Here is a 26,916-nt window from a genome sequence, read left to right on the forward strand (position 1 = left end):
GATCCCCCCGAGTCTGACTTAGCTAAGCAGAAATCACTCCGCCACTATAGCTAGCTCTGATGCTAATGACCATATTGTGCGGTTGAGGCAGAAGATGCCACTCTCCCTGTATTTGCGTGGAGTCCCTGGATAGGAAAAGCCAATTATTTTCCCTCAATGCCCCTGTCAGGTAACCTGAAAGTGGCTGTCCCGCCACAAAGCGGCTGTCCCGCTGGCACCTCATCCATTAGCCACATGCCTTACCAGCGCTATCTATTAACTCCTTTTGTCATTTGCATAATTGTATCAACGTGACAAATGGGGATCATCCATTCTGCTCTGAATAAGATAAATTGCGATTTTAGGGGTTCAGAAAAGGACATCTAAACCAAAGAAAACAAACAATGAGAGGCAGTCAATGTGAGAGCTGTGCTTGCTGAAGGATAGGGATGGTGTTAATGCCCTCATTAAGATCAGACTAGGGTTGTAGGTTTGGGGTAGAGGGCCTCTGATCTCATTGGCCCCTGTATATGTCACACCAGTCACTGGCTTTTGTCCCCCTCTCAGGCTCTTCTGCCTGCTTTCAATAGGCTCTTGGGACTTGGGCTTACTTGAATGAGCTTGAAATCTATTTGCCAGTGGCCTATACAAGCTGATAAAAGCTGCAGAAGGCCTAGATGGTAGAATAACAGAGTGGGGCGGAAGGCCTCCGTATATCCCTTCCTTTACATGCATTGTATAGATAATGCAGTCCTTCATGTCAGCTGCCAGACTGTCATGCATAACACCATGGCATTCAGTGATGTTTTTCAGAATTACAATGCAGAAAGTTGGAAGCTCAGGCCTGTAATTATGTTGGAATGAGAGTGGGAGATACAAACTGGCTCTGATAAAAAGCCTTGGTCCACCAACTGGAAGTGTTGACAGAGATATTCAGAGTAATTTGGTCAACCAACTGGAAGTGTTGACAGAGATATTCAGAGTAATTTGGTCAACCAACTGGAAGTGTTGACAGAGATATTCAGAGTAATTTGGTCCACAACTGGAAGTGTTGACAGAGATATTCAGAGTAATTTGGTCAACCAACTGGAAGTGTTGACAGAGATATTCAGAGTAATTTGGTCAACCAACTGGAAGTGTTGACAGAGATATTCAGAGTAATTTGGTCAACCAACTGGAAGTGTTGACAGAGATATTCAGAGTAATTTTATTTTTCTACAACGTTCATCCACATTCAGAAGCCATTGCTACGGTATATTTATCCTCGGCAGTAGATAGCAAAATGTCTGTGGCAGACAAAGAGCTAAATTACATTGAACCAAGTCTTCATCATCATGGCCATAACCTTTTCTTGCTACGACAAGAAAAATAAAGGAAAAGAAGAAAAGAAACAAAGGGAGAAGAAAAGAAGCAGGGAAAAAGTTGCCCGTGCTACAGCATCCATTTACTGTCAGGCATCTGCTATTTTGTTGCAACCTGATGGTTTTATTCTCCCCTGGCGCCAGCAGGCAATCACCTCTTTATCACATGGCAATTATCTCTGTAGCACTGCTCTGTGACTTGCTAACTCTCAGCACTGTCACATGTGACCCTTCCAGCCAGTCCTGCACAGGTACTGAGGAGGAGGAGAGAATGGGGGAGCTAGGGAGGAGAAGTGTGTGTGTGTGTGGGGGGGGGGGGGGGGGGGGGGGGGGGGGGGGGGGGGGGGGGGGGGGGGGGGGGGGGGGGGGGGGTCGGTGAAGCAAGCAAAAGAGAAAACCCCGGTTATTGAGGTCTTGGACCTGCAGATTGCCTGAAACTGCAGACTGGTGTGCACTCCAGCAGAGAAAACCTGAAGACAATGGAGTCCACTGCAACTTCCTGGACTGAGCTTAATGGCTTCATTTGTTACCATCATGTATCTCCTTAGTGGGGTTTAATAGGGTTTGTTTAATCCCTGCTGCACTTTGCTGTGTGTGTGTGTGTGTGTGTGTGTGTGTGTGTGTGTGTGTGTGTGTGTGTGTGTGTGTGTGTGTGTGTGTGTGTGTGTGTGTGTGTGTGTGTGTGTGTGTGTGTGTGTGTGTGTCGGTTTGGGAGGGTGTCACACTTATAAGATAATTTTTTAATGAAATTTCAAGATCCGTACAGTTGCCTTACCTAAATAAATGTTTTCTCTCTTGTATTGTGTTTGGGACCTTTAATTAGGCATCATATAAAACATCCTGCTAGTTATTGGCTGTGCATAGTTCCTGCTTGTGCAAGGAACTGACTGGTGATGTTGATTAGACGAGAGTACAGGCAAATCAGTTCAATATCAGTTGTTAGGTCCTCTCTATCATGGATGTTTTGTAAAACACATTCTCAATTTACATTTAGTTTTTATAGTTGATCATTTCCTGATCTGTTAGGTTGGGTTGTGTTGAAAAGCATCAGCTATATGTATTCTGACTAGTTCCAACAGGGGGCAATGTTTGTCAATGTGAGTATTACACTCATGTGCCTCCTACATCTACCCACACATAACTTTACCAATTGCACATTGTTAAAACAACTCCTTTCTCAAGTCATACATTTTTCGCACATTCAAGCTAATACATCTTTTTGGGTGATTTTGTGCCTCTAGTGTCGCACATCTCCAAGCCTTCCCTTCTCACACTGACTCGGGATTGGGGCTCCCGAGTGGCGCAGCGGTCTAAAGCACTGCATCTCAGTGCTAGAGGCGTCACTACAGACCCTGGTTTGATTCCAGGCTGTATCACAACTGGCTGTGATTGGGAGTCCCATATGGCGGTACACAATTGGCCCAGCCTCGTCCCAGTTAGGGTTTGGCTGGGGTAGGCCGTCATTGTAAATAAGAATTTGTTCTTAACTGACTTGCCTAGTTAAATAAAGGTTAAATAAATTGTAAAAAATTCAGCAAGCTGAAATGGCTGTTCTTAAGAATATACACATGGATTGAGATGAGAGGAAGTAGGGACTCAAATCATGTACAAATATGCTCCATGTCTATTGACAGACGACAGGGAAAAATAGGTAGCTCGTTTTTTCGTGTATTTACACTGCTTCTTTAAAACAACTATTATCAGCCATTTGGAATGGTATAGGACTATCTTCCTTCTCTCTCCCTATGTTTCGTGAAATCACAAATGGGATGTCATCTGTCAGAACAGTGCTGCGTCTATCTTGAAAATGGCACATTTCTCATTTTTGGCACATGTTGTCAGTGTTGTATCCCCCCCTTCCCTGGTTTGACTAAAATCCAATTTACAGGCTGTCAGCTACACTCCATAATCCTATCCACTGCTGTATTTGTGAAGCAGCTCTTTGAATTTGCATTTTACTGTACTGTGTGTATATATAGGATCCCTGTAGATGTCTGTATTCCATAGCTAGCTATATATACTGGCAAACGAAAGGAGGAATACATACAGGATCTTCTGAGATAAAGTTATTCTCTGTCATTGTGGGTTTTCTTCTTGGGAGGGTGTAGTAGTTTATTAAAAAGTAAAGAAACATTTAAAGTGTATCACCCTGTTGCAGTTAAAGACTGTAACTAATATCTAATAAATGGAACTATAATGACTGTAACTAATATCTAATAAATGGAACTATGATGACTGTAACTAATATCTAATAAATGTAACTATAATGACTGTAACTAATATCTAATAAATGTAACTATAATGATCAAATATCTAACATGACTAGAAACGTATCATTCACAAAACTTAAGCAATGGATTTGCATGTACCCACCTCATTGTCATGCTGCAGCAGTGCCTGGAAAAACAAGACACATGTTGTTGTGTGACATAGAGTTAGTGACAGAGTATGTAGCTGTGTGTGTATGCATATGTATATGTGTGTGAGTGTGTGTGTGTGATGGGGTGCGTGGGGCTCTGCCACAGTAAGTAAGAGTCATGGCCAACCTGAGCGGGACACAATGCTCTCCCAGCAGACCACCACCGCCTCCACCACTCCTGAAATATTTGCATTTCTTCACATTTCCCGGGTATGGGCTGCATTTCATGAATTGTAATGAAGGCATGAGTTTTACTGGAGAGAGCACAGAGATGGCCTCGCAATTACTCTGGGACGGTCAATTTACACATTTCATACTGGCCCCCATGCCTGTGATATGAACGTCAGGAAAATGGGGAAGCCCCTGAGACTTGGGCAGCCTCAAAAATTCATCCTGCCATTTAGAGAAGAAGAAAAAAATCTGCCCGTGCATACAAATAAGTAAATAAAGAAAGAATGTAATTATTTAATAAATATATACATACTCTAACAGCTGTGACTGGGGTTTAGGTTTTTATCTGTGTTGGACTGAACCCTTTTCTTAATTCCATTTCCCTTTAAGCGGCAGTAACTCTGTACGCAGGCTAAAGAGGTGTGCGTGGAGATAAGATTCCTATGTAATATTCTGAGTCATCTCTGGCCCCTGGTGCAGCTCTGGGGCCCTGGGGAGAGGAGATGGGAGCGGAGGGTGGAGCAGCACGGGACAGGTGAGCTCATCAAAGAGCCTGGGGTCTGCCATGTGTGGATGGTGCCCTGCCCTGGGGGGTGTTGAGGGATAAGAGGGGTAATGGGTTGTGTTAGTTAACTCACGGCCCTGCCCTGGAGGGTGTTGAGGGATAAGAGGGGTAATGGGTTGTGTTAGTTAACTCACGACCCTGCCCTGGAGGGTGTTGAGGTGTAAGAGGGGTAATGGGTTGTGTTAGTTAACTCATGGCCCTGCCCTGGAGGGTGTTGAGGGATAAGAGGGGTAATGGGTTGTGTTAGTTAACTCAGGGCCTGCCCTGGAGGGTGTTGAGGGATAAGAGGGGTGATGGGTTGTGTTAGTTAACTCACGGCCCTGCCCTGGAGGGTGTTGAGGGATAAGAGGGGTAATGGGTTGTGTTAGTTAACTCACGGCCCTGCCCTGGAGGGTGTTGAGGGATAAGAGGGGTAATGGGTTGTGTTAGTTAACTCACGGCCCTGCCCTGGAGGGTGTTGAGGGATAAGAGGGGTAATGGGTTGTGTTAGTTAACTCACGGCCCTGCCCTGGAGGGTGTTGAGGGATAAGAGGGGTGATGGGTTGTGTTAGTTAACTCACGGCCCTGCCCTGGAGGGTGTTGAGGGATAAGAGGGGTGATGGGTTGTGTTAGTTAACTCACGGCCCTGCCCTGGAGGGTGTTGAGGGATAAGAGGGGTAATGGGTTGTGTTAGTTAACTCACGGCCCTGCCCTGGAGGGTGTTGAGGGATAAGAGGGGTAATGGGTTGTGTTAGTTAACTCACGGCCCTGCCCTGGAGGGTGTTGAGGGATAAGAGGGGTAATGGGTTATGTTAGTTAACTCACGGCCCTGCCCTGGAGGGTGTTGAGGGATAAGAGGGGTAATGGGTTGTGTTAGTTAACTCACGGCCCTGCCCTGGAGGGTGTTGAGGGATAAGAGGGGTAATGGGTTGTGTTAGTTAACTCACGGCCCTGCCCTGGAGGGTGTTGAGGGATAAGAGGGGTAATGGGTTGTGGTAGTTAACTCAGGGCCTGCCCTGGAGGGTGTTGAGGGATAAGAGGGGTAATGGGTTGTGTTAGTTAACTCACTGCCCTGCCCTGGAGGGTGTTGAGGGATAAGAGGGGTAATGGGTTGTGTTAGTTAACTCACTGCCCTGCCCTGGAGGGTGTTGAGGGATAAGAGGGGTAATGGGTTGTGTTAGTTAACTCAGGGCCTGCCCTGGAGGGTGTTGAGGGATAAGAGGGGTAATGGGTTGTGTTAGTTAACTCACTGCATGTGCGTAGGTACTGTAGGTGCTGAATGGCAGGGCGATGGCTGGGTTGAAGATGCCAAACTGGCCGACCATCTGTTGCATGCGGCGGATGGTGCGCTCCTTGTCGGTGTCGGCAAACTTCACCACCAGGCTGGAGGACGCGCCCTGGGGGGGGAGAGAATCGGAGCCGTTCTGAGGAGAGAGGGACCGCACACTTAACCAACCAACCCTCCTCTGTCTGCAAGACCTCTATCCAGCAGTTGATATGTCAATCTCATTATCATCAACATGACATACCACACAGTCAGTCATTATCGGCTACTATATGTATGTTTAGATAATGAACTAAAGAACTAGAGTTCACTTCTCATGTTTGAAACAAGTCATGCATGATAATGTGATTGGATGGTTGAATGGTTCAGCATGAGCTGCTCATATACCATTAGGTCTGTTGTTAACGTCAATATTAGCAGGCTCCTCTCATCGAACATCAAACTCACAGTTTTATAGCTTTCCAGATACTACATGACTGAACATTTGTCTTATTGATGATATTATGTCCGTGTTGTTTGCGCTCTGCATGCATAAGTACGGCCACACAGTCATATGAAGTTGCTCTATTTATATTGTTAATGTCCTCTTTTCAGATACAACCATAACCCTTCCATCATATTTACCATAATGCACATGTCACCTAGGGCAAGGAAGCATAATGGGGCAGCAGGTAGCCTATTGGTTAGAGCATTGGGCCAGTAACCGAAAGGTTGCTTGATCGAATCACCGAGCTGACAACGTAAAAATCTGTTGTTCTGCACCTGAACAAGACTGTTTTTAGGCCGTCACTGTAAATAAGAATTTGTTCTTAACTGACTTCCCTAGTAAGATCATGTGCATAAATAAAATGTTCACTATTTTTCCAATATACAGTATTGGGATATTTTCCTTTTATTTCCTTCGCTAGAACAATAGGTGCTATCTAGAACTTAAAAGGGTTATTCTGCTGTCCCCATAGGAGAACCCTTTTGAAGAACCCTTTTTTGGTTCCAGGTAAGACCATGTTGGGTTGCATGTAGGACCGTTTCCACAGAGGGTTCTACATGGAACCCAAAAGGGTTCTACATGGAACCAAAAAAATGTATCCCTGGAACCAGAAAGGGTTCTCTTATGGGGACAGCCGAAGTACCCTTTTTGGAGCCAATTATTCTAATAGTGTGTGGTTTAAACTTGGTCCAGCCACTCAAGAGTAAGGTTCCCAAACTAGGGACGTATGATTATTTGAGATTGGAGGGGCTAATATTGGCATCTGCACAAGTAGGCACATATTGACCTTGGTGAAGGTGCTCTTCTAAGTGTTGCTCTCTCTCTCTCTCTCTCTCTCTCTCTCTCTCTCTCTCTCTCTCTCTCTCTCTCTCTCTCTCTCTCTCTCTCTCTCTTTCCAACTCTCTTATTCTGATCCAGCACTTCCCCCTTCTCTCTCACTCTCTTCCAACTCTCTCATTCTGATCCAGCACTTCCCCCTTCTCTCTCTCTCTTTCCAACTCTCTCATTCTGATCCAGCACTTCCCCCTTCTCTCTCTCTCTTTCCAACTCTCTCATTCTGATCCAGCACTTCCCCCCTTCTCTCACTCTCTTCCAACTCTCTCATTCTGATCCAGCACTTCCCCCTTCTCTCTCTCTCTTTCCAACTCTCTCATTCTGATCCAGCACTTCAGCCCTTCTCTCTCTCTCTCTCTTTCCAACTCTCTCATTCTGATCCAGCACTTCCTCCCTTCTCTCTCTCTCTCTTTCCAACTCTCATTCTGATCCAGCACTTCCCCCTTCTCTCACTCTCTTTCCAACTCTCTCATTCTGATCCAGCACTTCCCCCCTTCTCTCTCTCTCTTTCCAACTCTCTCATTCTGATCCAGCACTTCCCCCCTTCTCTCGCTCTCTCTTTCCAACTCTCTCATTCTGATCCAGCACTTCCCCCCTTCTCTCACTCTCTCTCTTTCCAACTCTCTCATTCTGATCCAGCACTTCTCCCCCTTCTCTCTCTCTCTCTCTTTCCAACTCTCTCATTCTGATCCAGCACTCCCCCCCTTCTCTCTCTCTCTTTCCAACTCTCTCATTCTGATCCAGCACTCCCCCCCTTCTCTCTCTCTCTCTCTCTTTCCAACTCTCTCATTCTGATCCAGCACTCCCCCCCTTCTCTCTCTCTCTCTCTTTCCAACTCTCTCATTCTGATCCAGCACTTCCACCCTTCTCTCTCTCTCTCCAATCTCTCATTCTGATCCAGCACTTCCCCTTCTCTCTCTCTCTTTCAACTCTCTCATTCTGATCCAGCACTTCCTCCCTTCTCTCTCTCTCTTTCCAACTCTCTCATTCTGATCCAGCACTTCCTCCCTTCTCTCTCTCTCTTTCCAACTCTCTCATTCTGATCCAGCACTTCCCCCTTCTCTCTCTCTCTCTCTCTCTCTCTTTCCAACTCTCTCATTCTGATCCAGCACTTCCCCCCTTCTCTCTCTCTCTCTCTCTCTTTCCAACTCTCTCATTCTGATCCAGCACTTCCCCCTTCTCTCTCTCTCTCTTTCCAACTCTCTCATTCTGATCCAGCACTTCCACCCTTCTCTCTCTCTCTCTCTTTCCAACTCTCTCATTCTGATCCAGCACTTCCACCCTTCTCTCTCTCTCTCTTTCCAACTCTCTCATTCTGATCCAGCACTTCCACCCTTCTCTCTCTCTCTCTTTCCAACTCTCTCATTCTGATCCAGCACTTCCACCCTTCTCTCTCTCTCTCTTTCCAACTCTCTCATTCTGATCCAGCACTTCCACCCTTCTCTCTCTCTCTTTCCAACTCTCTCATTCTGATCCAGCACTTCCACCCTTCTCTCACTCTCTCTTTCCAACTCTCTCATTCTGATACAGCACTTCCCCCCTTCTCTCTCTCTCTCTTTCCAACTCTCTCATTCTGATACAGCACTTCCCCCCTTCTCTCTCTCTCTCTCTTTCCAACTCTCTCATTCTGATCCAGCACTTCCCCCCCTTCTTGCTCTCTCTCTCTCTCCAATCTCACATTCTGATCCAGCACTCCCCCCTTCTCTCCCTCTTTCCATTCGCTGCACTGCCATAATGAAACCAGCAGGTGCATCTGCCACACACCATTCATTAAGAATCTTCAAATGATTTAGCACTACATTTGACCTTTGTTGCGCTCCGCCTTGCCTCCCCCTCAAAACTGCCCAATCGATCCCTATAAAAGGCCAAAATATTACTCTGATCTGACAGTGTAGAAAGGTTGTGCGTCGGGCGAGATAAGAGGCTCCCTGAAATTGATGTGATATAGTCAATAATAGCAGCGAGTGGCGATGGGGCCGGGGCCAGGGCTGGGGAGCTATCTGGGGGCTGTGTTTGTGCTATTAGGGGCTGGGGGGTTGTGTGATGTTGTAGGGGGGTTGTGTGGTAAGCCACAGTGGGGCTACACCTAAATCCCTGGCTGCCTGCTGCACATTGGGGAGGTGGGGAGGTTTCTCTCTCTCTCTCTGCGTAAGGTTGGGGCTGACTCTGGATCTATTTGTTGGAGGGCCTTGGTATAGCATAGCCAACAGGCGAAGGGACTGCCTAGTAAACTACCTGTTGGGGCAGGCAAAAATGGCGGTGTGGAAGACAATGAGATGCAGGGGGCGGGGTGTGAGATGTGAGATGTGCTGCTGGGGCAGGTGCAGGCTTGGCTCACACTGAAGCATATATACTGTACAATGCCTTCGGAAAGCATTCAAACCCCTTGACTTTTTCCACAGAGATCCTTGATGAAAACCTGCTCCAGATTGCTCGGGACCTCAGACGGGGGCAAAAGTTCACCTTCCAACAGAACAACGACCCTAAGAACACAGCCAACACAATGTAGGAGTGGCTTCGGGACATTCCAGAGATTCCAGAGATCGAACATCTCTGGAGAGACCTGAAAATAGCTGTGCAGCAACGCTCCCCATCCAACCTGACAGAGCTTGAGAGGATCTGCAGAGAAGAATGGGAGAAACTCCCCAAATACAGATGTGCCAAGCTTGTAGCTTCATACCCAAGAAGACTCGATGCTGTAATTGCTGCCAAAGGTGCTTCAACAAAGTACTGAGTAAAGGGTCTGAATACTTAAGTAAATGTCATATTTCAGTTTTTTATTTGTAAATTTGCATGTGTTAAAACCTGTTTTTGCTTTGTCATTATGAGGTATTATGTGTAGAAAAACGACAATAGCCTCGTTATTCTTATTCTTCTTAAATATTTTCTTCTTCTTGAACTGCACTGTTGGTTAAGGGCTTGTAAGTAAGCATTTCACGGTAAAGTCTACACTTGTTGTATTCGGCGCATGTGGCAAATAAAGTCTGATTTGATTTGATAGGGGGTTGGTGAACTTTGTAGGGGTGTGGGGCATCGTGGGGGTTCTATGTACAGTGGACAGGGAAGGAGGCTTGGTTCTAACTTTCTAGGTCCGTGAAAATTAAGTTAAGTTTGTGCTTTTAATGATGTAACTATTGGGCCAATAAAGGTATTTAATAAAATCTCTCTCTCTCTCTCTCTCTCTCTCTCTCTCTCTCTCTCTCTCTCTCTCTCTCTCTCTCTCTCTCTCTCTCTCTCTCTCTCTCTCCCTCTCTCTCTCTCTCTCTCTCTCTCTCTCGCTCTCTCTCTCTCGCTCTCTCGCTCTCTCTCTCGCTCTCTCTCTCTCTCTCTCTCTCTCTCTCTCTCTCTCTCTCTCCCTCTCTCTCTCTCTCTCTCTCCCTCTCTCTCTCCCTCTCTCTCTCCCTCTCTCTCTCTCTCTCTCTCTCCTCTCTCTCTCTCTCTCTCTCTCTCTCTCTCTCTCTCTCTCTCCTCTCTCTCTCTCTCTCTCCTCTCTCTCTCTCTCTCTCTCTCTCTCTCTCTCTCTCTCTCTCTCTCTCTCTCTCTCTCTCCTCTCTCTCTCCTCTCTCTCTCCCTCTCTCTCTCTCTCTCTCTCTCTCTCTCTCTCTCTCTCTCTCTCTCTCTCCCTCTCTCTCTCCCCCTCTCTCTCTCTCCTCTCTCTCTCTCTCTCTCTCTCTCTCTCTCTCTCTCTCTCTCTCTCTCTCTCTCTCTCTCTCTCTCTCTCTCTCTCTCTCCCTCTCTCTCTCTCTCTCTCTCTCTCTCTCGCAGTGCATGCTGGGTGTTTTTGGAGTTTGAGTGTTTGGTGTGGAAAGCTCTATCCTAACTAACTTTCTTGATTCTTTTCTTTACATGTTATTTTCTATGGTGGAGGGTTAATGCAGTATTTGTTTTAGCGGTATCCAAAGTTTTTTTTCAAAGTTAGGGTGGAAGAGGACAGAGTAATTTTCCTGGGGTTTGGAAGGTGCGGTGTGCGCGATGGCTTCTCAGCCTAGCGCGGAGGAGACGCTGTCGATACAGCATGGATTCAGGTGTGTTCCTGAGAACGGAGTTAAGGTGGAGGAGGTTCTGCTCGCGGTCGGTGAACAGGTAGGAGCTGAGTTTATACATTCTGCTTCTAGAATGAACAAAGCTGTGGTTGTGTTCATGAAAAGGGCTAATTTGGTTGGTAGGCTAATTGCTAGCGGAATATTTGTAAGGGATGTGTTGGTGTCAATTTCACCTCTCTCTACCCCTTCAACAAGAGTTGTAGTGGCCAATTTGCCTCCGTTTATTACGGATGATCAAATTAGGAAAGAGCTGAGTCGTTTTGGTAAGTTTGCTAGCGGTTTCCGTGTACTATCAGCAGGTTTTCAGGCAGATGCCGTTAAGCACGTTGTTTCGTTCCGGAGGCAAGTGTTTATGTTTCTGAACAACAATGAGCAACAGCTAAATGTGCACTTTAAAGTGAGACATGGGGAGGGGCTCTATGCAGGTTTTGCCAGCACAGATAGTCTACGGTGTTTTGAATGTGGGGATTTGGGGCACAAGAGTTTTGCGTGCCCACACAAAGGCCGTAGACAAGGTGAGGGTACAGGCGCCAGTGGGGGAAATCGAGGTCAAAGTGCAGGGGGTAAGGAGATGCAGACAGCAGAGGCTGGGCCTAGTCAGGCTAGAGATGGTGGTGTAGATGAGGTTGGGCCTAGTCAGGCTAGAGATGGTGGGGTAGCTGTAGCTGAGTTTAGTCAGGCTAGAGATGGTGGGGAAGCAGAGGCCGGGTCTAGTCAGGCTAGAGATGGTGGGGTAGCTGAGGCTGGGCCTAGTTATGCTATGGAGGGTGGTGTAAAGGGTGCTGGGTCTAGGCTGGATATGGATGGTGGTATAGAAGAGGCTGAGTCTAGTCAGGCTATGAATGGTGGGGTAGCTGAGGCTGGCCCTAGTCATGCTATGGAGGGTGGTGTAGATGATGCTGGGCCTAGTCATGCTATGGAGGGTGGTGTAGATGATACTGGGTCTAGTCAGGTTATTCTAGTGGATGAGGAGAGTATAGTGGGGAAGTGTAAGAGATTAGGGGTGGAGGAGGAGGGTGTCAAGCGGAAAAGGAAAAAGGGTGTGGGCAAAGGCACAATGGAAATGTTGCCTGTTGCTGTGGGTGAGGCCCTAACCAGAGAGAAAGAGCAGGTGGTCAGGGTGGGAGATAGAGAAGAGGAGGAAAGTGAGTCTGAGGAAGAGGATGAGGAGTTATTTTTTTCAGACTCTTCTTCAATTGGCCCGGAGCTGACAGCCAGTCAACCAGAGGGGTCTAAGTACACGTTGAGAGAACTGACAAGGTTCCTGAATGAGACTAAGGGGAAAAAAGTTAATCTTGAGGCTTTTTTTCCTGATCCTAGAAAGTTTGTAAGATCAGTAAAACATGCAATGAGAAATGAGGGGCATGGTGTCCTCTCACCCAGGAAACGGTTTAGGTTGAGGAAGTGGGTCACAACAGTGCGTAAAGGTTTACCTTCAGACACTGTTTAAATGTTTAATTTCTTTCTGACACTGGGGCTTTTTGAGCTTTTCTATTGGTCTATTTCTCTGCTGGCTTTTCTCCCACTTCTTATGGAGACTCTTCGGGTAGGCTCGCTTAATATAAATGGCGCCAGAGATGCGGGAAAGAGGAGTGTGTTGGGTGAATATGTAAAACAAAAAAAAGTACAGGTCTTGTTTCTGCAGGAGACGCATAGTGATGTGGTGAATGAAGTCGATTGGGGGCTCTGGTGGAAAGGGGCAAGTGTGTTGAGCCATGGGACAAATCTTAGTGCAGGGGTGGCAGTCCTTTTTGCACCGGGTATGTCTGTAAAAATTTGCTCCTCAAAGGAGGTGTGTAAGGGCAGGTTGCTTGTTGTTAAAGCAGAAATTAACAGCATGGGCTTTGTTTTTATAAATGTGTATGCGCCTAACACAGGGAGAGAAAGAGGGGTTCTATTTGGGAGTCTTAGACAGGAACTCTCACAAGTAGCGCCTGAGGAGACGCTGGTGATCGGAGGTGACTGGAACTGTACAATGGATTTTACAAAAGACAGAAATGGGGAAGAGCCTCATTCAGTGTCAGTGGGAGTGTTAGGGGACATCATTAACCAGTTCGACCTAGTGGATGTTTGGAGAACTAAACATCCAAACACAAGACAGTATACATGGGTGAAGGTCTTTGGGGCTAGGGTGAGTGCAGCCCGACTTGATCGTTTTTACATGTCCAGGAATCAGAGCAATAGGCTGCTGGGCGCTACCATTCTCCCAGTGGGGTTTTCGGATCACCACATAACCATGGCTCGGCTGCCTATTTCACCAGGGCCCCGGCAGGCATCTTATTGGAAGTTCAATGTAAAGCTCTTACAAGATGCCACTTTTTGCTCAGGTTTCCAGACTTTTTGGGAAAGGTGGGGGCAGCGAAGAGAGGAGTATGAGTCTCTGAGTCAATGGTGGGATGTGGGGAAAGTGCAAATTCGGCTTTTCTGTCAACAGTACACAGCTCTCTCATCCTCAGAGGCTAGGAGAGTATTGGGGGAACTAGAGCGGTGTATTAGTGAGATGGAGGTAGAGATGGTGGGGCAAGGCAATGTAGGCCTCCAGGCTAATTTAGCCGAATTACGTAGGGACCTGGGCAGTTTTTTCCAGGTTAAAGCAAAGGGAGCACTTGTAAGAGCTAGGTTCTCCATGCTCAAGGAGATGGATGCTCCCAGCTCCTTCTTCTTTGGTTTGGAAAGACAGAGCAGTGAAGCCAAGGGTATGCATTGTTTACGGCTCTCTGATGGGCGGGTGACCTCTGTGGTGGGGGAGATGCGGGAGCGGACTGTGGAGTTTTATACTGAATTGTATAGGGCAGAAATGTGTGATCCTATGTGTGCTCAGGTCTTGTTCGCAGGACTCCCTAAGCTCTCTCGGGCACAGAGGGATGAAATGGACATTCCTCTGTTGTCACATGAACTGGCAGAGGCCGTAACCCAGATGTCCCCCGGTCGTGCACCGGGGGTCGATGGACTTCCAGTGGAGTTTTACAAAAAATTCTGGGGAATAATTGGACAGGACTTCTTTTGCGTCTTGCGTGAGTGCATCGGGGTAGGAGAGTTGCCGATGAGCTGCCGTCGGGCGGCACTGACTCTCCTGCCCAAAAAAGGGGACTTGTGTGAACTTAAGAACTGGAGGCCTGTGGCATTACTCTGTGCGGACTACAAGATTTTTGCCAAGGTCCTCTCTAACAGACTGAAGTCCCATCTGGACTCTATAATACACAAGGACCAGACATATTGTGTACCGGGACGCTCAATCACGGACAACTTGTTCTTGATTAGGGACATGTTGGACTTGTCGAGAGGTTCTAATGTGAACTTTGGACTGGTCTCTTTAGATCAAGAGAAGGCCTTTGATAGAGTGGATCATGAGTATCTGTTTAATGTGATGTCTGTGTTTGGGTTTGGGAAGAGTTTTGTGACCTGTGTGAAGCTGTTGTATGCTGGGGCGTCATGTATGGTTAAGGTGGGAGGGGGGCTCAGTAGGCCAGTCTGGGTGAGACGGGGCATTAGACAAGGATGCCCTCTATCTGGGCAGCTATACACACTAGCCATTGAGCCTTTTTTAGGACTGCTACGCAGGAGATTGCAGGGAGTGTGCTGGACAGGCATGGATGTGGTGACAGGAATAGCAGTCTCAGCATATGCAGATGATGTTTCTGTGATGGTCAGGGATGGGCAAGATATGCAGGAACTAGAGACCAGTCTGAAGGTGTACGAGGGAGCTTCATCAGCTAAGGTAAACTGGGGAAAGAGCAAAGCTCTGTTATGTGGGGCATGGGGGGATAGGGCTCCTCCTCTGCTTCCAGGGGGTTTGCAGTGGGGTTGTGAAGGGCTTAAAGTGTTGGGGGTGTACCTGGGCTCGGAGAGGTGGGTCAGGAAGAACTGGGAGGGGCTGTCACAGGCAGTGGTGTCAAGACTGGCCAGGTGGAGGTGGCTCCTATCTCAAGTGTCATATAGAGGGAGGGTGCTGATAATTAACAACCTGGTGGCATCTTCCTTGTGGCATAAACTGGCTGTCCTCAACCCCCCCGCCGGTCTGCTTGCAGACCTGCAACGCAAGCTGGTGGACTTCTTTTGGTCGGGACATCACTGGCTGAAGGCAGCAGTGTTGTACATGACCGTCCACGAAGGAGGACAGGGCCTGGTGGAACTGGAGAGCAGGATGGCTGCTTTCCGGCTAAAGGCGGTGCAGAGACTGCTGTACCATACTGATGTTGGCTGGAGGGAACCAGCATGCGCGCTGCTGAGGAGAGCTGGTGGATTAGGTTTGGACCGGCAGCTGTTCCTCATGAAGCTGGAGAGGCTGAGTACAGCAGGTCTCTCAGAGTTTTACTCTGCGGTGCTGAGGACCTGGCAGCTATTAAGACCCACACGAGAAGGGGGTGTGGAGCCTGGGCAGTGGGTGTGGGAGGAGCCTATTTTCCACAACCCAGCCATCCCTTTGAGATCGGTTCAGTCTGCCACCCTGCAGAGGCAACTGATGGCAGGGGGTGTACAAAGGCTAGGTGACCTGAGAATGCTGGGAGAGGAGGGGTGGAAAACCCCGGAGGTCTTGGCTCAACAAACAGGAATAACGTCTCTTAGGCTGCTGGAGAGATTCCTGGAGGAGGTCCAGGAGGCACTGTCTGAGCAGGTAAGGGGGGTGTTTGAGAGGCCAAAGGGAGAGGGGCCACCAATGTTTCCGCCACTGCAGGTGACGGCAGAGACTGGAGACTGGCAAGGGGGTCTGGAGGACTTGTTAGATTTTAACACTCCGAGCCTGGGGGAGTTTGAGGGGGTGGGAGGTAAAGCCCTCTACAACCTCTGCGTTAAGGTTAGGAACATTCGGAGCCTAACAGGAGTGAAGGCACATCAGTGGCAGGGGGTATGTGGGGTGGAGAGTATGGTGGGTTTTAGATGGAGGGCGCTCTATAAACCCCCAGTACCAAAGAGGTCAGGGGACCTCCAGTGGAGGGTTCTTCATGGAGCCCTGGCCACTAACAGCTGGTTGGCGCGGGTTGATCCGGGAATTGGGCAGGGGTGTCCTTTCTGTCAAATGAAAGAAACTGTGATTCATGTGTTTTCTGTGTGCACCAGGTTAATGCCATTAATGTCTCTGTTGGAATGTCTGTGTGAGAGGTTGGGGGTGGTTTTTGCTGTTGGGATGTTTATAATGGGATACAGGTATTCGAGTAAGGAGAAAGAAAAATGTGTTTTGTTGAATTTTCTGTTTGCTCAGGCGAAGTTAGCTATTTGGCTAACAAGGAGAAACAGGGTCAAAGGTGGGGGGATAACAGACCCTTTACTACTGTTTAATGGGATGGTCTCTGCGCGCCTTAGGGTTGAGTTTGAGTTCTATAAAATGATAAAATGTGTGGAGATGTTTGAGGAGATATGGTGTGTTGGGGGGGCTGTATGTACAGCTGGGGAAGATGTTTTGGATATACGGTTGTAGGAGAGGGTATGTTTTTTGTGTATGGTGATTTGTATCATGTGGTAGATGGTAAGGTGAGTATGGTACATGTATGCAGTACAGGCTATATTTTGTTTTTTTATTTTAGGGGGGGGAGGGTGGCAAGTTTGAAATTAAATGAGAATGTTTCAGTAAAGAAAGACAAAAAGTCAAAAGTCTCTCCCTCTCTCTCTCTCTCTCTCTCTCTCTCTCTCTCTCTCTCTCTCTCTCTCTCTCTCTCTCTCTCTCTCTCTCTCTCTCTCCCTCTCTCTCTCTCTCTCTCTCTCTCTCTCTCTCTCCCTCTCTCTCTCCCTCTCTCTCTCCCTCTCTCTCTGAATTCACTATTGAGGGGGTTGAGAATGTGTCAATCACATTTAATTTTCAGGCTCAACAATCTGGCTCGGGGCTGGGCTCTGCTTATGTAGGCGAGATTTGCAGGTTGCCAGAGATGCTAAAAGATCGTCAGTGGAGTGGAAGATGAATGTAGATGTTTTTCTTCTCTTCCCCCTCTCTCTCTACATTCAGCCCTGTCTCTTTCAGCATCCCTTCTCCCCTGACGGCTGGCTAGCCATAAGTGCACAGCCTCACAAAGCTGCCTGCCTCTCCTCTCCTCGCCACCGGCACCACATTAGGCCCCTGCTCATTAAGTGCACTGTATGACTAAACAATGAAGTGCATGCACTCCTAGGTAGTAGGATGAGGGTAAAACAACACTGTAATAGAGCACACACACTCATCCTCCCCCTCATCTCCTCTCCTCTCCAGACCCACAGTCCACACTCTGTCGTGAGAGTCAGTACAAGGTTACACATCCCAGTCATACCGGTAGAAGGGCCTTGTTTTGTGTCTGTACCAGTTTTACTATCTGTTCCATTAACATTATTATGGGGTATAACTATAAGCAAGTCTGGGAGCAGGGATGCAGGACTCGAATACAGAAATGTGCAGCAGTGGTAAACAGTGAAAATTTTACTCCACAGCACTAAAAAAGCTATTAAAGGCCGAGCTGGTCTGGTGTGCTTCTTCTCCTGCTGAGGCTCCCAGGTTCTTGGGGAGGGCTGGAATATATAATCTGATGGTATTAAGTTGTCTGAGAGCTAGGTAGAGGGAGGATGCTGCAGCCCCAGCCTTCTTCCTGTCCTGTCCTGCCGTCTGGAGTGTGCTCACTTATGGAAGTGTGGTTAATTGTGGATTCAGTGTGTGAGTGCAATGCCAATGCAGATCCTAGTCTGTCTCCTTTTCTGTACTCTTCTATCCTATCAGTCTGTGTCTCTGCCCTGCTGTTGGCTCTCCCAGATATATTGTATTGATCAGGGTGGATTCTGTGTGAACCCATGGCTCCGGCAGAGCCTCGGCACCTTTAGACTGCTACATGACCTCCAGGAGCTTCAGAGTCCCTGGGAGACTTACAGTGGATTTATTAGCAGCCATCGCGCCACTGCGCCACACTCTCAGCCTCTAATACGAAAGGTGAAGAGGTTAAACATGTCCTGATGATGCTTCACTAACCCCCTCTCTCTCCTCTCTGCGGAGATGACAGCCGCTCCAGGCACCGAGGTCTTTATTTCGGGTAAGTCATCACAAAAGCCCTTCTCTTTAGATGCCAACATCTTGTTAGAATGGCCTGTTACTTCCATGTCCATTCCCATGTTTGTTTATCTACCCAATTTATTTCATTGGGCCTGTCAAGATATCACGGTGCAGAATCTCTCTCGCCACAGTACAAAGCAGTGAGGTGGATAAACTATGAAGTAAAAGTCTCATTAAATTTTAAGCTTCCAAGTGTGAGGCTGAATCCCCACCGGCTCAGAGCATCTAGAGCAGGTTCAGGAAAGGGAGTAAAACTGTGGGAATAACACAGGCAGCTGTTCTTAGACAGGAAAAGAGGAGAAAAAGGACTGAGATTCAATGAAAAGTCGTCTGTCTTTATGAGTACTCCCTTTGCAGCCAGGGCCCAATTGGTTCCTTTCCAAGCTGCACACACAGCACACCCCTTGTGTGAATGGTCCACATAAAGCTGCAAAATTGCTTTAACGTTACACATCCGTCTCTGTGCAAAACTTCAGAATAAGGGAATACGGTTGAATTATCCTGTGCATGTCGTCATCTTACATAAGCAGCTGCAACCTGTAACGGACTCAAGTGTCACATGGCGAGTGCCTTAGCGGTGTCCCTGTCTCTTTGGTTTAGTCACACAGTGGCTTAGTTACTAGAACAAAGGTTCCTAGTTCCTACTCAACTGTCTCAAACAGGAATACACAGCCGCTATTGACAGGAAGTAGTTTAGTGAGTTCATTATTAAACTTTCTATTGTTCTGTTTCATGTTTAAATGATCATTATGATAGCCTGAATCCCATTACTATGCACTAAGTAACCACTGAGAATGAATTAAGACACACTGTGTGTTTAGTGCTTGGTTAGTAAAATAACAAATTAGTGTAATCCATTAGGCTCTGATTAGAATGTCAATTGCTTGGAAAGTGACACTAGGAATAATAAATATTAAGCAATTGTTTAATGTGAGGAACATAGATATCTCATCCATGTGAAGTAACCTACTAACATTAAACTAGTAATTTTATTACCCTGACACTGGCTCTCATTCTATGATGTGAATAAACAAATGAAAGTGAGTTCACACTCAGCTGTGGGCTTTGACTATCTCCTCTCAGCATATCTCCTTGTCTGGCAGATAGCACAGGAGGTTGGTGGCACCGTAATTGGGAGAATGGAGTCATGGGATTGACTGGAGCGGAATGAGGGGAATGGTATCAAATACATCAAACACATGGTGTCCAGGTGTTTGATGCCATTCCATTTGCTCCGTTCCGGGCCATTATTATGAGCCGTCCTCCCATCAGAAGCCTCCACTGTCAGATAGCAACAGTGTTTCCATCACAGTCTAAAGTTGAACCAATCCTTACCTTTCCTAAGCTCAAATGGAGAAGAACCGGGCTCTCTGGTTCTGACCCTGTTATTTCGTCCCGGGACATTCCCCCAGAAACCTTCTTCCTGAATCCCAGCAATGTGCTTTATAGCTCCAGCGTTTAAATGTTTAATTGTGCGACGTGTTGAGCTATGTGAGGTCGTCTGAGCCCCGGGGCAGGGGCATGCGTGCGTGGAATGGAAGGGAGAGCCTGTCAGGGTCTCACATCTGACCCGTCATCACCTCCCACAACCCCATTCCACTCCTGCTTCTGACACACTCACACACACTCACACACACTTTCATACATTTACACACACTTACACACACATACATATAGATGGATAGATAGACTCATACACTCAAGCACACAGATACACACTTAGGTTTAGAGACATCCACCTATAGACACATTCTCTCTCACATTCATATGCTCAAACAGTAACACACACATACACACGCTCATTAGCATACACACACATTCACAAGAGACCACATACAATCACACAATCTCTGAACGTCATATCCACACACATGTACTCACGCAGATCCCTCTCACACACATATACATAGATACACACTCACACCTCCCAACATGAAAAACGCAAATGTATTCGGCTCAAGTCCTCCGAGCGTGTGTGTGTGTGTGTGTGTGTGTGTGTGTGTGTGTGTGTGTGTGTGTGTGTGTGTGTGTGTGTGTGTGTGTGTGTGTGTGTGTGTGTGTGTGTGTGTGTGTGTGTGTGTGTGTGCATGGTTGTGTGCTTGCGTGTGCGTGTTCTGCAATGCTTGGGGGATCTGCTGCTTATCTGTTAAGAAACTGCTGCTGTTCGTTATAGTGTTTACATTCAGCTAGGCTCTCGGGTAGAAATTATTCATAGCCATCTCTTTTCCTAGACTGATCACTTCTGCCTTTGGAATAGCTTGTATAGGCTGCACACCTATTATTTTTTGACATAGTTGGTATTCATTTGTTATAACATTTCCTATTTTAAATAGACCCTAGATGTGGAGAATTTTGAATAGAGAGAACAGGGTCATTCATTACATGGAATAGTTAATGATTACGGCCTGCAAGACACTGTATAGATGTACTGTTAGAAGTCCTGTAACGATGCTGTTCCATTCTCATTGCAGTGCTGTTCATGCAGATGTAGTCAGGTAGGATAATTCAGGACTGTCCTCTGAGTATCCCAAGCCCAGCTCAAGGCCTAATGGTGCACTGTCTGTCTGTCTGTTTGTCTGTCTGTCTGTCTAATCCTGGCGAGACGGAGCGACCGGGGCCAACACACGCCCATCAAAACCTCTGACACAGGAGATGAGATGCTGAGAAGATTTCTATAATCAATTTAGCCGACCAGGAGGGGATAAATCCTGTCCATTTTCCTCCTCACTCGCTTTTCCATCTCTCCTTCATCCCTTCCTCTGTTCTTCCTATCTCCCACCCGCACGCCCCTCCCGCTGCTCATACACAAATGAATCATTCAGCAGCCGATGTAGTGAAAGGTGGAGTAAACAAGTCTATTGCCTATTATCCCGGGAGGCCGGGAAAGAGAGAAGAGTGGGAGGAGAGAGGCAGAGATATACAGTAGAGGAGAAGGAAAAACAATGTGGCTGTCCAAAACCACAGATCATAGAACACACGATGTCCAGCCTATCTCCAGCCTATCTCCAGATTATCTCCAATTTATCTCCAGCCTATCTCCAGCCTATTTCCAGCCTATCTCCAGCCTATCTCCAGATTATCTCCAGCCTATCTCCAGCCTATCTCCAGCCTATCTCCAGCCTATCTCCAGCCTATCCTCACGTCCCCGAGTCATTTGCACTTATATTGACCTCAAGGTTGCACCAAAACTAATGACACAGTTAGCTAGCGCGGCGCTCTCTTTATGCACGTGTTGTGCCCCCATACCGTAAATAATAAAACCACGTGGTCTAATGCCACAATGATGAAAGAGGGAGAGTTCAGGCTCCTGCTCCTCCATGCCTGGAGTTTCTCCAACAAAGAGAGTGTATAGGCTGAGTGTACTTCAGCCCACTGAATAATACGTAGCGCGCAGAATAACTATAATGCAGCTTTAGAGTGCACAGTAAGTGCCCTTTGTTTCTATGCATCAATGGTTTAGAGGGGCTTCCCTAATCACAGGCCACAAACAAATAATAACCACACCTAGCAGCACTACAGTAGTGACTGCTAGGATTACTGTATTTGTTAAAGGGTCTAACGGAAACATGGCAAAACATTTTTCACCGATAGCTCAACCCATTATCATTCCAAGAGATGAAAATGAATGTTCAATATTTTTTCTATAATTAGACACGCAAAAACTACAAATCCCTTTCATTCTAAAGAAGGTTTATGGTTGTACCTGTTTGCTTGTTGAAGCTGGAATATTTATGAGGACAGTTGCACGTTGTGATGGTCAATAAAAACTGGAGGTTGATCAGTAGAATCTAAAGTAAAGTTGCCGTTGTTGTTTGTTCGTGTTGTGAATGTTGTATGTGGTTGTGTGGAAGGAAGGTAGGAGGTGTACTTACTGGCATGGTCTGGCTGCCATGGAGGGCACTGATTGCAGACTGGGCCTCAGCGTGTGTGGAGAACTTTACAAAGGCACAGCCTGGAAAACACACACAAGCACACAGGCACACAAACACACACACACACACGCATAGGGAGTGAGAAAGAGGCAGGGTACCGACACGCACAAACACGCACACACGCACACACACACACACACACACACACACACACACACACACACACACACACACACACACACACACACACACACACACACACACACACACACACACACACACACACACACACACACACACACACACACACACACACACACACACACACAGGAAGTGAATAAAAGGCAGGGTGCCTTTATTAAACACTGTGAAGAGAAGTGCGTCAAAACATTTCAGGGAGGCACAGAGAAACTCCCATTGCACAGCAGGCTGCTCCTCCCCAGGCTGCTCAAGCTGCAGGCTCTTGTACAGATTGCACTGCTGAAGCAGAAAAGCATGCTATTTAGCACCACATGCCTGTCTGTGCATATTAAATATAGACCCAGTGAAATACATATTGTCTTAAGTCGTCATTATGCATTAGTCTACAGTTCCTCGAAAGAAGCTAAACATGTTTAAGGGACTAATACCGGTTTGATCAGGACCTGCAGCGAAGGAACCCAGGGGGTAAACCTAGAGAATTACTGTGTCTTTAAGTGTGGTCTTATCAAAAGCCCTTCTCCTGTCTACCTCTGGACAATGTAGTTGAGCCTGATAATATACTGTATAAATAAATATGTATGTGACTTAGTTGACAGTTAATGGTTAGTTGACAGACAGGTATCCATGAACATGTGTAAATCTTTGTTTTTGTAAAGGATTGCATTATCTGACTTGTATGACACTGATGTTTAGAGCGGTTCATTCACATTACCCAAACAGAGTATAGCGGAGACTAAATCTAACCTCCCCTACACTCTTAAAAAAGGTTTCCAAAAGGGTTCTTCAGCTGTCCACATAGGAGAACAGTTTTTGGTTCTAGGTAAAACACTTTTTGGTTCCAGGTAGAACCATTTTGGGTTCCATGTAGAACCCTCTGTGGAAAGGGTTCTACATGGAACCCAAAACAGTTCTAATTGGAACCAAAAGGGTTCTACCTGGAACCAACAAGGGTACTTCAAAGGGTTATTTTTTTTAAAGAGTGTAGTTGCCCCAGTGTCTCGCATAGAACAATGCAATTGTTATGACATCCGCCATTCCCTCTTTACTTCTGTACGACTGTCGAGTCAGAATGCCAGGACCTCAACCTCCACAACATTCCACAACAATTTTCATAAGCACTGGCATGGGACTATGTTTCAGAGACATGAAGAACCAGGGCTCCCACTGCTATTTACTGCATGTCAGAAGGTATTGGTTTCTACTAGACTGTGTGCCAGTTGCCTGCGTGGATAGACCATGGGGCCTGGGTCGTTCAATGAAAATAGTGCCTATTCCGTCCCTTTGATGTTTTAGGTAGAAATTGTTCACCAATATTGAATTGTAAAAGCCTGTTATATTAAATGAGATGCCCTTATAGACCTCATGGAGAATTTCGATTTTTCTATGAATAAAGACTTGCTAAAGTGACAAAATTCTGCATTTTGACATGTCCCTTCGTGCACCCTCTGTAAACTTCTAGGAAGATTTTAACCCCAACATTTCTCAAAGTTTTCACCATCATTGTAAAGCTATAGTTATTTTGTTGTTATGACAAAGTCAATTCTGAGGATGATTATTTATTTCATGTGATTAGTGATTCATTTACGTCTGTCCCTCATTTTAAGGTCAACCCTGTTATGTGAACTTAACTCTCGTTTTATTATTGTGAAACTATTCCTTATAAAAAAATAAAAAATAAACATTGAACATCTAATAGTAAAATCATAGTGTAAAAGCAGGTGATTCTACTATTTTTGGCAATTTTCTTTTGTGTTTTGTGATGTAAAACTGAGTGGGCCGAGCATAACACTTCAACCCTGTTACCCATAGATTGACAGGCTAGACATGTTTTAACAATTTCACATTTTTTGTGAAGCTTGCATTTAATTGCCACTTTCTGTTACACACAACATATGTCCATTACCCCTGCGACAAGGGGATTTATGGCTGAATTAAGATGAAATCGTCAACCCTGTTACGGTCAACCCTGTAACTTTATTTGCCACGTAATAGGCACTTATTTTTTTATTCAACCTCTTGAGATGGGAAAACATGTTTTTTTATGTAGTTGAACATGTGCTCTTTGTGACAGAATGTTAAAATTAGGTGAAATACTTCTCAAAAGGCACTGAATTGGTGGAACGACCCTGCTACAATACAGTGCATCAGTACGGCCTTCTTATTGTTCTATGGGAATCTATGGGAATGTTTCCTTACAGGCCTACATACCCTGGAAGACCATTCTGAGCATAATACAAGCCATGATGACTCCTATAAAGAAACCTGTTTACTTTGAGTGTTTTTTTACTACTAAAAAACTAAAAGAAAGAATGGCCATTATGAATCTGTGATTTCTCAGCTGAAACTAACTGTCGAAGACAGTGACCTAGATAATGTCTGATGTACAGTATATAATTGATTCCTACCTTTGCTGTTTCCGTCAGGACCTCTTAGGACGGTGCACTCCTCGATGACTCCGTAGGGCTCAAAGAGGCGGTACACGTCCTCCTCAGTCTGTTGTTTGTTCAGCATCCCCACAAACAGCTTCCTGTCTTCTGAAACAAAGAGAAAAGCAAATTAAGGGTTAAATAAAACTGACCTCTCAATGCGACCAGTCTAAATGAGTATTGCAAACAGAATGTCATATTTCCTTAGTTATACCGATGTAGGATCTTAATTTGAGCCAGTTAGATACAGCAGGAAAATAATCCTGCAGCAACAGGAAATTAGAATTATTATGTGGATTATAATTAATGGCCATATTTGTAGGGGTTGATATATTTTTCGTTAGGGAAAATCAAGTTTCAAAGTGGAAATTACAAACTGTAGAAGCCTTTTTAAAACTCAAATACTAAAAGTTTGCTTTTCCTGCAATGCAGGAAAATTCTCAGCAACAAAAGAGTGATCTATTTAAGAACCTACATCTGTATACCAATGTATTTGTCTGCTCCATTTAGCTCTGTGAGTTGAGTCACAGTGTATTGTTCCTGTGCCAAGTTTGCTCATTTTAATTTCAACGATAATTGGGTTTGCTCACATATTTGAGCCCTGGGTAGGCCTTCGGTTCTATCAGAGCGCGGCCATGCCCCTACCTTGGGGGAATGGGAGGAAGCAGCAGGCTGATGAAACAGCTGTGTATGGTCCTTCAGATACACCAGGAGCTCCTGGCAGTCCACTATATGGATATGTCTGCTTCTGCCTCCTATACTGCTGACCTTCAATTTTACTGAATACAGGCTATTTGTTATGTGTCAATCTCCCTCTCTCCCTCTGCCTCAGACTATATGTTTAATTGCTGCTGATCCAGTGTTTTCAGTGTATCACCACAGAAATAATATTCCAGAGCTCTTCAATGAACAATGGCACGTCTCTCCGGCACGGAGAAGGTGAATAATGCTGACTTTTCAAAATGGTACGCTGTACTATTGAGTCCTGTTCAATGCAGGGGGACTTTCTCTTTACCTTGACCTGACATGCTATGTTTACTGTTGTTCTGCTCATATGATTAATGCTTTGCTCACTAAATCCCACTGGCAGAAACACTACTCCCAACCTCCCCTTTACAGATTTTCTATAACTTTGAGTGCACCTATGTAACAAAGGCAAACACAAGCAGAAGAGGAATCCAGGGCCAGGCTCTGGGCTTTGGAGTTCAACATCATTCCCAGTCTGTGGTAATGCGGTATGTCAGGGTGACCTCTGTGGCTGTGAGAGACCGTGAGAGAGAGAGAGACTGTGTGTTATTGTGCTGTGGCGTGACCTGACCCAGGCAGGACCTACTGATATCCATATTCCTCCTCCAGCAGCCAGCCTAGTCCCATGCAGCCGCCCCGGTCGCTGCCACCCTGCCACAGACAGAGCCCCGGTCGCTGCCACCCTGCCACAGACAGAGCCCCGGTCGCTGCCACCCTGCCACAGACAGAGCCCCGGTCGCTGCCACCCTGCCACAGACAGAGCCCCGGTCGCTGCCACCCTGCCACAGACAGAGCCCCGGTCGCTGCCACCCTGCCACAGACAGAGCCCCGGTCGCTGCCACCCTGCCACAGACAGAGCCCCGGTCGCTGCCACCCTGCCACAGACAGAGCCCCGGTCGCTGCCACCCTGCCACAGACAGAGCCCCGGTCGCTGCCACCTTGCCACAGACAGAGCCCCGGTCGCTGCCACCCTGCCACAGACAGAGCCCCGGTCGCTGCCACCCTGCCACAGACAGAGCCCCGGTCGCTGCCACCCTGCCACAGACAGAGCCCCGGTCGCTGCCACCCTGCCACAGACAGAGCCCCGGTCGCTGCCACCCTGCCACAGACAGAGCCTCGGCCGCCACCCTGACTCAGCACGACCAATGATGCACCTTTAAAATAATCACCAGTGTCATGGCACTGTCAAGGGAGGAGCGGCCCTCGTGACACTCTTTATTGTTAGTGGCAGGATCAGAGGGTATGTATCAAAATGGAAGCGATCCAATGTGACACCTGTCATGGTGGATTGGAGAGCATTTATCTTCAAAAGAGAAAGCCCTGAACTGGAAAATAAAAGGCCAAGACGCTTCTTCCTGTTGTTTGGGGCGGAATATGAATTTGGAGGTGGGGTGGGTTTGAGGGGGATTAAATTCTTTGCACCCACTCCTTCAGCCTCTCGCACATGCACAAGTGTGCATGTACACACACAGACATACGCCTTTGCCTTTCCCCTCTCCTCCATTGCGCCCTTCCAGGACCATAACTCCTACAGCAATGTCCCC

At 46.7% G+C, this 26,916-nt stretch overlaps 1 protein-coding gene across 20 annotated transcripts in view; it reads right to left on the bottom strand.

Annotated features, from left to right (window-relative positions):
- Nucleotides 1-26,916, bottom strand: part of celf5a (cugbp, Elav-like family member 5a) — a 362,637-nt gene that overhangs the window by 22,898 nt on the left and 312,823 nt on the right. For 6 of the 20 annotated variants that reach the window (XM_038999335.1, XM_038999324.1, XM_038999316.1 and 3 more), the window contains 3 exons: nt 24,605-24,730; nt 21,999-22,078; nt 5,725-5,871 (listed from right to left, as the gene is read on the bottom strand). In XM_038999335.1, the coding sequence (XP_038855263.1) occupies nt 5,725-5,871; nt 21,999-22,078; nt 24,605-24,730 (353 nt within the window). Of the gene's footprint in view, nt 1-5,724; nt 5,872-21,998; nt 22,079-24,604; nt 24,734-26,916 lie in introns of all 20 variants that reach the window. The other 14 variants (XM_038999327.1, XM_038999332.1, XM_038999323.1 and 11 more) reach the window with 3 other exon arrangements.

The sequence above is a fragment of the Salvelinus namaycush genome, chromosome 8 (genome assembly GCF_016432855.1).
Source record: "Salvelinus namaycush isolate Seneca chromosome 8, SaNama_1.0, whole genome shotgun sequence".
Taxonomy (NCBI): Eukaryota; Metazoa; Chordata; class Actinopteri; order Salmoniformes; family Salmonidae; genus Salvelinus; species Salvelinus namaycush.